The following is a 12,024-nucleotide window of genomic DNA, read 5'->3' as shown; positions in this document are numbered from 1 at the left end:
CCGGCTTTTAAAAAGGAGACCATTTGCAAGATTTCGACTACCTAGGGGGAGCCTCCACAGGGTTTAATCCGGTACTGTCCCCAGGTAAGCCCTGCCCCACAAGATGTGGCGCACACAACACACACAATTTGAATAGCAATGCTTATCAACTTTTTTTGGCCGGAGGGGGGGTTCAAAATATTCCATAAGGAAACTCGCCCCCTAGTAACCGGGGGCAAAATCCTGAGGCGAAGAGGGAGCAGAGGACGCCGCTTCAGGGCTTGGCGCGCGCGCGCTACCGGGTGGCTCCTTCCCTTCCCCCCAGCCAGCCTGCGCCCCGCGCCCCCCTTCAGGGACCCGGCTGCAGCCTCAGGCCTCGCCCCCTCCCCGCGCGCCCGGCTCCTTAGCTCTGCCCCCTGGAGTCCCGGCGACGGGCTTCCTCACAGGCGCCGCACAAAAGCCGCCGCTTCCCCCTCAGGCGCTTCGTCCCCGGGGCTGTTGCGCCGCCTTCGCCGCGCGCAATCCGCCTCAGGCGGGCAGCACCGAGTCCGGAGCGGGCTGGCCTGACTTTGCGGGGAGCGGAGGCGCCCTGGCTGGGGCGTCGGCCCTCCTCCTCCTCCGGGAGCCGAAGCGACCATGGAGCAGCAGCAGCCGAACCACGAGCCGCACCGCCACCCGGCGCAGGAGCGCTCGCGCTCGCACACCGTCACCACCACCGCCAGCAGCTCCTTCACGGCCAACTGGTCGTCCGCTTCCAGCACGCTCGCCTACGACCGAGAGTTCCTCAGGACGCTGCCCGGGATCCTCATGGTGGCCGAGATTGTAAGTAGCCCAAGCTGAGGAGGAGCAGCAGCAGCAGCGCGTCTCGCTTGCTCCCGAGGAAACGCGCGCCGCGCAGGAGCTGCTGCCGCCGCCGCCGCCACAGCCCGCGCTCGCTGGGACCGATCACAACCGGGACCTCCCCGTTTATCCGGGAGGGAGCCCCACTGAGTTCAGTAGCGCTTACTTCCGAGTAGACACGGTTGCGATTTCCGCTCTTCTTCTTGTCCGCATCCCCCTCGCCCGTGCATCTCTCTCTCTCTCTTAAAATAATAATTTTTATTAGTTTTCCAAATTTTAGCAAATTTATCCAAATTATTAAATTTAATACATTTTTTTAAATAAAAAATTATAATTAGGTTTCCGCTCCTGTTACAAATGCTTCCTGATGTTGCCACTTCATTCTTCTAGCCAGTGCATAGCTCTTCCCCCGCCCCCAGGCAGAAAGGTTCAGTTCCCAGGGCAGGTGTAAAGTAGAAAGTGCAATAAAATCAAATATCTGAAGCCTCTCTCGCATGGAATTGGCTCTGCCCCAGGATGTGTGGGGTGCAAGGAGAGAGAGATCCATCCCTGCACTCCTCTGGAACTTGGAATATTTCACAGAATCTGAGTGGGAAGGGATCTCCGAGGGTCATCTAGTCCAACCCCCTGCAACGCAGGAATCTTTTCGCCCAATGTGGGGCTCGAACCCATAACCCTGAGATTAAGAGTTTCATGCTCTGCTGACTGAGCTATCCACGTGTGTGGCTTGTAGTGGATGGGGGAAGAGAGAAGAAAATGACTTTATACATGCTCAGAGGCACGTCCATTTCTTTAAAAGTGCCAAGACTTGAGCATTGTAAGCTAGTCAAAAACCCTGCACCAATTAATAAGAACTGATTTAGATATAACTGAACAGGTGTAGCGCTCCTTTGGAGATACCATTTGCGATGTGGAAATAGGATACGACTCCTTGGGCGGTTCTTCATTGTGACTTCATGCTGTGAGCAACCTCCTAAAGGAAAGAAGAAAGCAGGGGTGGGAGAAGGAGAGGGAGTCATGCATTAAGATCATTTTAACTGCTAAGGGACCTCAATTCCTTTATTTTGTTATGAGAGATCTGGAAGATACAGGAGTAATACAGACAGTTGCTTTCAAATCTACCAAAGAAGAGTTTCGTCTCTCCATTTCTGTTTCTTGCCTGAGCTTTGCTCTGTGCTTGCTGACGGTTCTTAACACATCTCTCCCAGCTTGTTGCAAATGCATTCGAGCCTGACAGATCACTTGGGCAGCAGAGAGTTAGACAAAGAACCTATGCCCCCCCCCAGTCCTTTTCCCCAGATATCTGAATAAAAGGCTTTTTCGGAAGCTCCTTGGGGCCATTTCCTCTGGTTGTTTTTTTTTTGCTTTGTTGAAATGGAGGCGCTAAAGTGGTTGTAGGCTGGGCAGGTTATTGTTGCCCTTAATAGGTCACCTGAGGCGAGATTAGAATCCTGGTGTCAGGTGAATCCCGAATAACTCAAGCTGGGCTCATTCACAACAGTCTTTTATCTCCTGTAAGCACTTCAGTACCTATGGTCAGAATGGCATTCTGTTAAGCCTTTGGTAGTGAAGAGGAAGAGAGCTGCCCAGGAATGTGCCTAACAGCCTAGATATCCACTCCCAAGAATGTGTGCTGTAGGAGAGCCCAGAGATGGGATCGCAGAGGTGTCTTGAACAACTCCCATTATCAAGGTGTGTAGTATAGTATTATACTATAAAAGGTGAAGGTAAAAGTACCCCTGACCGTTAGGTCCAGTCGCAGACGACTCTGGGGTTGTGGCGATCATCTCGCTTTATTGGCCGAAGTAGCCGGTGTACAGCTTCCAGGTCATGTGGCCAACATGATTAAGCCGCTTCTGGCGAACCAGCGCAGTGCATGGAAATGCCATTTACCTTCCCGCCAGAGCAGTACCTATTTATCTACTTGCACTTCGTGCTTTCGAACTGCTTGGTTGGCAGGAGCATGGACCAAGCAATGGGAGCTCACTCCATTGCGGGGATTCGAACCGCCAACCTTCTGATTGGCAAGCCCTAGGCGCTGTGGTTTAACCCACAGCGCCACCCGTGTCCCTTATAAACTTATATACCTTATATACTATACTGTGGTCTAATCCACTGAACCCCTTGGGCTTGGCAATTGGAAAGTTGGCAGTTCAAATCGCCGTAATGGGGTGAGCTCCCGTTACTTTGTCCCTGCTCCTGCCATCCTAGCAGTTTGAAAGCACACCAGTGCAAATAGATAAATAGGTACTGCTGCAGTGAGAAGGTAAATGGCATTTCCGTGCGCTCTGGTTTCTGTCACGATGTCCTGTTGCACCAGAAGTGGTTTAGTCACACTGGCCACATGACCCAGAAAGCTGTGGACAAACGCCGACTCCCTCAGCCTGAAAGCGAGATGAGCGCCACAACCCCATAGTTGCCTTTTACTGGACATAACCATCCAGGAGTCCTTTTACCTTAGTATAGTATAGTGAATTGGAAGTAGAATACAGCAGCAGATGTTTATGTTACCCATATTTTCTTTATTTTTTTTTTAAAAGAAAAATATTTATACGCTGCCTTTCTGTATTGAGCAGGTAGCCTGATGCACAACCCAACAATAGAAAGGTTTTTAAATTGTAACACAGTGGTACCTTGGTTTACGAACTTAATGCGTTCCGGAAGTTCGTTCTTAAACCAAAGCATTCTTAAACCAAGGCGTACTTTCCCATAGCAGTAGGGGGCTCAATTTACAAATGGAACACACTCAACATGTTCTGCTTCCAAGGCAAAGTTCACAAACCACAACACCTACTTCCGGGTTTGCAGCGTTCTTAATCCAAGTTGTTCATAAACTAAGCTGTTCTTAAACCAAGGTACCACTGTACAGGCAACTCACCTTTGACCTTTGAGTTACATTCTGAGGCACCACATGTTTTAAGTCAAATTGCCTATAATACAGTGGTACCTTGGGTTAAGAATTTAATTCATTCTGGAGGTCTGTTCTTAACCTGAAATTATTCTTAACCTGGTTTTGTTTTGCATTAAAGTACCGGTAGTTGAGAGGGACGCAGGTGGCGCTGTGGGTTAAACCACAGAGCCTAGGACTTGCCGATCAGAAAGTTGTTCGAATCCCCGTGACGGGGTGAGCTCCCATAGCTCGGTCCCTGCTCCTGCCAACCTAGCAGTTAGAAAGCACGGCAAAGTGCAAGTAGATAAATAGGTATTGCTCTGACGGGAAGGTTCACCAGAAGCGGCTTAGTCCTGCTGTACACATGACCCGGAAGCTGTACGCCAGCTCCCTCGGCCAATAAAGCAAGATGAGCGCCGCAACCCCAGAGTCGGCCACAACTGGACCTAATGGTCAGGGGTCCCTTTACCTTTACCGTTAGTTGAAGCACAGTATCTTTTTTGAGGACCACGTTGAAGGCAGAATAACTTTTGGTTTGGTTTCAGCATGCCTGATGGCATGGAAAAAGGGCTGCTTAAAGACCAATGTTTTATTTCTTTAGAATAAATAAAGGCATTTAAATTTATCTGCAATGGTATCAAGAATCCTCCTGCGGGGGAAATGTTACTTCATGGAACGCAGTGTGAGACTGAAGATCTGCCCACATAGATCAACTGTAACTGTTCTGTTTTGTTTTTGTCCTGGGCCTTTGTTGAACAGGTTATTTACACATTCAGAGCCTCTCTTCTAAAGCCTGTTCCATAGTGTACTCAAGAGGTAGCACGCTCTCTCTCCTGCCACACTTATTAGCTGCCACGCCTTCAGTGCTGCGTTCTGCCAAAGTTCCTGAAAGTTATTAGAGAGACCAGAGTGCTTTTTGTTCGAATGCTTTCAGCATATACTTCTGATATCTTGCTACGCAAAATGGAAATGTTCAGAATAGCAGAAAATGCTGTTATTTGTAAACAACGATCCACAAGCTAGTTAAGTCAGGCTGTGCAAATATAAAGTCGGAAACATTCCTGCTATGATCTTGACCGTTGGTGCTTCAGCTCATTATAAAGAGTGCTGTGTGGGTTTTGGGTGCTCACCCCTAGCACAAATTAATTTTAAGTGGTTAATGATTAGGGGATCTAAAACCCTTTGTTCTGCTCCTCTCTTTTTTTTTTTGCAAGTCCTCTTGTTCTACTTGACTGTTTGGCTTTGATGGTGTAAATAGTCTGTTTGCTTGATCACATATACCTTGATGCCTTGGGGGTGGAAAGCTGCTGTTGGCTTTGCAGATAAAACAATGGATTGGTGGACGGCTCAACTCACTTCCTCATGGCTTCCAAACAAAAGCAGCCTGATAGGAAGCAGAGACATTTTAGAACTTTGGGAATAGGATGGGTGAAGAACTATGTTACAAACTGTTGACTACAGCTGCAATTCTTATGCCACACAACCAGGAAATAAGTCTTGATAGAATTTACCGGGACTCGGGTGGCGCTGTGGGTTAAACCACAGAGCCTAGGACTTGCCAATCAGAAGGTTGGCGGTTCGAATCCCCGCAACGGGGTGAGCTCCCGTTGCTCGGTCCCTGCTCCTGCCAACCTAGCAGTTTGAAAGCACGTCAAGTGCAAGTAGATAAATAGGTACCGCTCCAGTGGAAAGGTAAACGGCGTTTCCGTGTGCTGCTCTGGTTCGCCAGAAGCGGCTTAGTCATGCTGGCCACATGACCTGGAAGCTGTACGCTGACTCCCTCGGCCAATAAAGCGAGATGAGCGCCGCAATCCCAGAGTCGGTCACGACTGGACCTAATGGTCAGGGGTCCCTTTACCTTTACCTAGCTATGAACCGGAATGCACTATAATATGTGCTACTAGCTGTAAGGAGTATTCATAGCCAGGGCGCTCTCTCTCTCTCTCTCTCTCTCTCTCTCTCTGTGTGTGTGTGTGTCCCTCTTCCTAGTCAAGTACACCTTTAAAATAGTTTAAAATAGTTCAGATACCAAGCTTTGTTGTTTTGTATTCCCCAAAGCACTCTTCTTCAAAGTGTTCTCCTAACTTGCAGCTGAATTCTCAAAGTTGCTTTGCTCTTCTTTCATAAAACTGTTGTTGCTGTTTGCAGGTAGTTATTATTCATATTTTCAGCACATAATGGCTGCAATCTATAGGAATTGTTTGCAATATTTTAATTTAAGTCTGTGGGATTCTTTTGGAGCTGGAGTCCCATCTTCGCTGATTTGGTTATTTTGCATAGCTGCTTGAAAGGAAAGCATAAGAAATGGGTGGGTAAAGATTCTCCATGATAATTACGGCAACAACAACAACAAATAACAACAACAACAATAGCAACAACAACACACGTTTGATTCCTTGTAGCAAAATAGAAAATAGTCACAGAGAGTTAAGAGGGACAGTTGCTCTGAAATTTTGAGATAGCTCAGTTGATAGACCATGTGACTCAGGATCATGGGTTTGAGTCACAAGTTGGAAAAAGGAATCTGGCATTGCAGGAGGTTGGACTAGATAGCCCTCGTGGTCCCTCCCAACTCTACAATTCTATGATTCCATGCCAGTGTTTGTGGTCACCTTCACTATGCTCTTTCTTGCAGTTATTTTCTATCTCTTGTAAAGGATGGAACCATACACCAAGCTACCTTCAGCAACAGCGTTCCTCTAGGTCAGGCCAGTCCAACTTTTCATACCAAGTGGACTGCAAGAGTACTTCAACATGGAATTCATAGCCGGGGCTGTGTGTCTTCCTTGTCAAGTATACCTTTAAAATAGTGCCTTATAGTGAAGCCCAAAGGGAAGAAGGTGTGAGGCTCTGGCAGGGTGCTATAGCCCTCCTTCCTTCTTCCCAAAGCTGGGAAAGTTCTAACTGGACTTTGGCAAGGAGACAGGCTGACTCAGGGACCCTGTTAGAGACCTCATGCCACCTTCTCAAAGCCCAGGAGGGCTGTTGGTGGGGAAGGGGGTATCAAATGTTGCTGAGAGTGCCAAAAGAGTCCTTGAGGGATGTCTTGCTTGGTGCCATTATTGTAGCTTTAGTAACATGTTGTTATCTTCTTATTTAAAAGAGTGAAAGTTAATATAGAGCTAAGAGTAGCGTTCGAAATTCGCCAGGTGCCAGTTACATTTTGCATCTGGCTATCGGCCGCTCGCAGCCAAGTGAAGATGCTTGGGCGCCAGGATGTCACCTGACGCCTCCGCCTTTTGGAGGTGTCATACCTGAGGATCCTTGGATCCGGACTGTTTTCACACACCTGTACCCCAGCCTGTAGAATTCTATATTTTATCTGCACAATCAGAATGAATTTCAGGAACCAAAAAGTTGTGTTTTTCAATAGGGCTTTCTAGCCGCCTGATCCCAAAATGGCAAGTAGGCATTTCTGTTTTGGTGGCTGCAACTCTCTTCCTACACTCGAGTAGGACCCTGGCAGAGACACATGCCTGACTGGCATGTTCTCTCCCTCCTGATCTTCCTTCAAAAGCTTTCTTCTGCCCGAATATCACAGCGACCGATGCCAACAGACACCAGCACGCTTAGGGATCCACAGAGTCTTTGCAGCTTGTGTAACAGACCTCAGCAACTCAGCATTTTGGCTGATCTACTTTATTTACATATAAACACACACGGAGCACTGCAACATGGCTCTCCCTCTCTCTAGCATCAGACAGCAAAGAGAAAGAACAAAGGAAAATAGTCCCACTTCATGGAACACAGTAACACAAACATCCTGTCTCCGTCACTTCCCACTCTGTGGAATCAAAGCATACACCGTTGTGTGATAGACAACAATCCTATGACTGTAGGAGCAGGAATTCTAACAGTTTATGCAGCCATTTGGCACCTAGCTTACATATCTGAGTTTCTAACACTGGCTAAGTGTAAAATTACTGTATTTTATTACATTTTTTTAAAGATTGGATCATTGCTACTGAACACAAACTAGGGATTATTTTGAGAGCAGGGTCTGTTTTACTCCTGATTTTTGTAATAAACTCTGGGGGCCTTTTGGATAAATGATTTGAATACCATATAGGGCAAGCTCTCTCCATCCCTCTGTCTGTTCCCATAAAGCTTCCCTGGTTTATTTTTTCCTGTGATGAAGGTGGTGCCTCTCATAAGGCATTATGTTTGTCTTTCCAGTAATCTTATGATTAAATGATGAGACACTTCCAAGCTGTTACAGATCCTGTTGCAGAATGTTCAGGTTGCCAAGGATGTGGTCCATGTGTTTACTTTCTGTACAGGAAGTTTGAGAGGACACACGTTTTACTAGTAAGCTGAATGTTCAGAGGCTACCAAAACCTGACTGTAGAATTGATACAGGATAAAGCTGAAGCTTGACTAATTTCTTGCCAAAGATTGCACTGGAGTTCCACTGCTACCCTTATTAATGTGGAATTTTAAGATGAATTTTTCTTCTTATCTCAAAAGGGGAAATATTTACAGTGGTACCTCTGGTTACGTACTTAATTTGTTCCAGAGGTCCGTTTTTAACCTGAAACTGTTCTTAACGTGAAGTACCACTTTAGCTAATGGGGCCTCCCGCTGTGCCGCCGCCGTGCGATTTCTGTTCTCATCCTGAAGCAAAGTTCTTAAACCGAGGTACTATTTCTGGGTTAGCGGAGTTGGTAACCCGAAGCGTATGTAACCCAAGGTACCACTGTAATGGCATTTTGGGTGAAATCATGTGCCTTTTGCAAATCCTATCTGGTTTTTGTGGACCTCTCAAGGGGGAGCGCTGTGGAGACACAGGTGGCACCGTGGCTTAAACCACAGAGCCTAGGGCTTGCTGATCAGAAGGTTGCGGTTCGATTCCCCGCAACGGGGTGAGCTCCCATTGCTCGGTCCCTGCTCCTGCCAACCTAGCAGTTCGAAAGCACGTCAAAGTGCAAGTATGTACCGCTCCAGCAGGAAGGTAAACGGCGTTTCCGTGTGCTGCTCTGGTTCGCCAGAAGCGGCTTAGTCATGCTGGCCACATGACCCGGAAGCTGTATGCTGGTTTCCTTGGCCAATAAAGCGAGATGAGCGCTGCAACCCCAGAGTCATCCACGACTGGTCCCTTTACCTTTACGAAGGGGGATGCATGAGGGCAACTGAACTACTTCACTTGACCCAAAAGAGCAAATAGCTGCAGCTCTTCCAGCAGTGAGACTAGTGTTTCAGCCATACTAGTGTTTCACCCCCAAACCAGTTTTATTGCTGAATGTGAACTGCAGATTTTAAGAAGTAAAATCTTCCCAAGAACATCTAGCAACAGAGCGTTGAGGACATCAACCTCCTGATTGCATCTGTCCTATACACTTAAGGTCACTTCATTTTTGAAATCTTTGTTTTATATACACTAAAAGTGGGGGAGGGGAGCAAAGTGCTCTGTGAATATTTGACTTAGCACCTACTCTTCCTGTTCAGGTAAAATTCCCAGTGTAGTCAAATTTCAAAAGTTAGCAGATCTGTAAATTTTGGGGGAGTTGTTTGTTTCTTTTCTTAACAAGGTGGCTATTGGGTGGTATTTTAAAAGAAGTTACATTATTGTTATCTTTTCTTCATAATAATAATGATAATAAATTTTTATTTATATCCCGCCCTCCCCAGCCGAAGCTGGGCTCAGGGCGGCTAACAACAATCAAAATAATCCAACATTCTAAAAACATTCATTATAAAATTAATTAAAATCAAATTGATGGCAACCATTAAGCAAAATTCTGTGCAGATTGCCAGAGGAGGGGGTCAGGCTGCGCCCTGACCAAAGGCCTGGTGGAACAGCTCTGTCTTGCAGGCCCTGCGGAAAGATGTCAAGTCCCGCAGGGCCCTAGTCTCTTGTGACAGAGCGTTCCACCAGATTGGAGCCGCGGCCGAGAAATAATCAGAACTCTGCGTGAGCGTGTTCCATGTTGTGTTTGTGTGTGCATGTGTGCATACATATTAGGTTGCTTTGAAAATGTACAATTCTTTTAAACTCTGTCTCCTGACAGATCTATAACTGTCCAGTATGTTTCCTTGAAAAACATAATTTGCTGTGCTTTATTGTGGGCTGTGGTTTTTTTGGGTGTGGGTCATAAAAGTGGGAGGTTGGTGGTGTCAAAAACAGGGGAAAAATGAAAGGTGAGACATGGAATGAGCCCAGCACATCAAGAAAATGATGGAGAGATTGACAAGGGAATGAATGATCATTCAGTTCACATTTGGATTGAATGAAGGGCTAACGAAACAAAAAAACACCAAGACAGCAATGTGTACTCAGTGCTCATATGGAGGAAATTCTCTGGTCTTTTAAAAAAGGGTGTGTGTGTGTGTGTGTGTGTGTGTGTGTGTGTGTGTGTGTGAACAACCCCTGACTTGCAGCGCCCACCTATGCAAGCTTACTTAAAGGTAAGCCCCAGTGTGTTCAGTGAGATTTACTCCTAAGCAGTGCTGTTTTTCTGGAAAAAGGCGTGCTGGAACTCATCATGAATGCCTCCCTTGTTCTCTTATAATAGCAATGGCGCCCACCTGAGAGGTGCGGGAACTCCGTTCCAGTGAGTTTCGGCTGAAAAAAGAAGCCCTGCTGCTAAGTAAATGTGTAGTCTTAAAGTATTCTTCCTATTTAGTTTTTGGCTTCCGTCATATGCAGGTAGAGGCTGCTATAACTGAAACTAGCAAATGTCAGTTAGTGTGATGGATAATCCATCCTTTGATACGCATGACTGAGACCATAGAGACAGACAGCAGAAATAAATGAACAGTTGTTCTTAATGCATTTTGTGAATCGGCACCTGTGATTGTTTGCGCGGGGGCTCCCGCCTCAAGCCTTCTCTTGAACAATCGGTGCCATATAATTGTGAATGACTAGTTTAATTATTAAAGGACATAATAACCGCAAAACATGTTGCTACGTATAAGTGCACTTGTATAACTGTGTGCATAACTTGCTCAGTCAAGGGAATTGTACGTTAGGGTTACAAATCTCACAAAGTTGCTCCTTGTCTTGATCCCCGAGAAAGACGTTTCTGAATTCCTGTCTGCTGATTAGTCAAGACATTTTAGCCAAAGGTAAAACCTATCTACCTCTTTAGAGATACTCATAAGCATGAGACTTTTAAAGTGGCCAGATCTCTTGACCCTTTCTGTGCCATTATTATTATTATTGTTTTTATTATTAGCTGCAATTGCACAGTTTTGATTAGATTCAAGCCATCCACCTTTGCCTTAAATGTACTAGAGGTACCTATGCATATAAATTTGTACTTAATTTTTTATACATGCAAATTATTATTATTATTATTATTATTATTATTATTATTATTATTATTATTATTAAAGAAATTGCTTCAAAGTGCACAGTGTTTGTGAGATTCCAGCCATCCACCTATGCATTAAATGCGTAGGTACCAGAGGTATCTATGCATATAAATTTTTACATACAAATGCAAAATAGCATCATGGGCTGTGTGCCCCAACTCTTTCACCTATTTAGCAACTCCACCACCCCACTCAGTGGGTGAATAGCCAAGATTATTGGCATGTAATCTGATATTGATGTACAGCGGTACCTCGGGTTATATACGCTTCAGGTTACAGACTCTGCTAGCCCAGAAATAGTACCCCGGGTTAAGAACTTTGCTTCAGGATGAGAACAGAAATCGTGCTCTGGTGCCACGGCAGCAGCAGGAGGCCCCATTAGCTAAAGTGGTGCTTCAGGTTAAGAACAGTTTCAGGGTAAGAACGGACCTCCAGAACGAATTAAGTACTTAACCCGAGGTACCACTGTATAGTATAATATCCTTACAAAACTTTATTTGGTTGGTTGATCTGTCGTAAGGCAACGTTGCTCTACAATAACAACTTGATACAAATTCAGTATTCCAGTGGGTATCAATTATGATATGGAACAAAACCACAGGAAGTCTTTTGACACCTGGGAATTTTATTTGTTTATTTTTATTTTAAATCTTGTAGGATGGGCTTCCATGGGCCAGAGCCCACTTCATTAAACACACTAAAGTCTTGCCCTCAGTCAGCAGATTGTCTGCATGGAAGAATGATGGGATAGGGAGCAAAATGTTATTACAAAGCGAGATCAGAGGGCTTAGCAACCCTAGAGTTAGTAGCAGATGTGTCAAAGTATTATTTAGAGCACTAAGGGCAAGGAGAATCAGTCAAAAAGAGTAAAAGATCCAATGTGCTGAGTCTTCGCCTTCCTGTTTATAAAATATCAGCTGTTAACCCCATGATATATTTTATAAAAGGGGTAGAGGGGTAGTTTTGCTGGGGTGGCAAGGTGGGATGAAAATGGTGAGATA

General features: G+C 45.7%; 1 protein-coding gene across 1 annotated transcript in view; it reads left to right on the top strand.

Annotated features, from left to right (window-relative positions):
* Positions 1 to 378: 378 nt before the first annotated feature.
* The window catches only part of CMTM8 (CKLF like MARVEL transmembrane domain containing 8), a 29,850-nt gene continuing 18,204 nt past the window's right edge, over positions 379 to 12,024 (top strand). The window contains exon 1 of the mRNA XM_081164979.1: positions 379 to 801. Coding sequence (XP_081021105.1) covers positions 616 to 801 — 186 coding nt within the window. The 5' untranslated portion in view covers positions 379 to 615. The remainder of the gene's footprint in view (positions 802 to 12,024) is intronic.

The sequence above is a fragment of the Podarcis bocagei genome (genome assembly GCF_964188305.1).
Source record: "Podarcis bocagei genome assembly, chromosome: 12".
NCBI lineage: Eukaryota > Metazoa > Chordata > Lepidosauria > Squamata > Lacertidae > Podarcis > Podarcis bocagei.
Note: the sequence above shows the minus strand (reverse complement) of the source record. Positions and strands in the feature narration are given on the sequence as shown.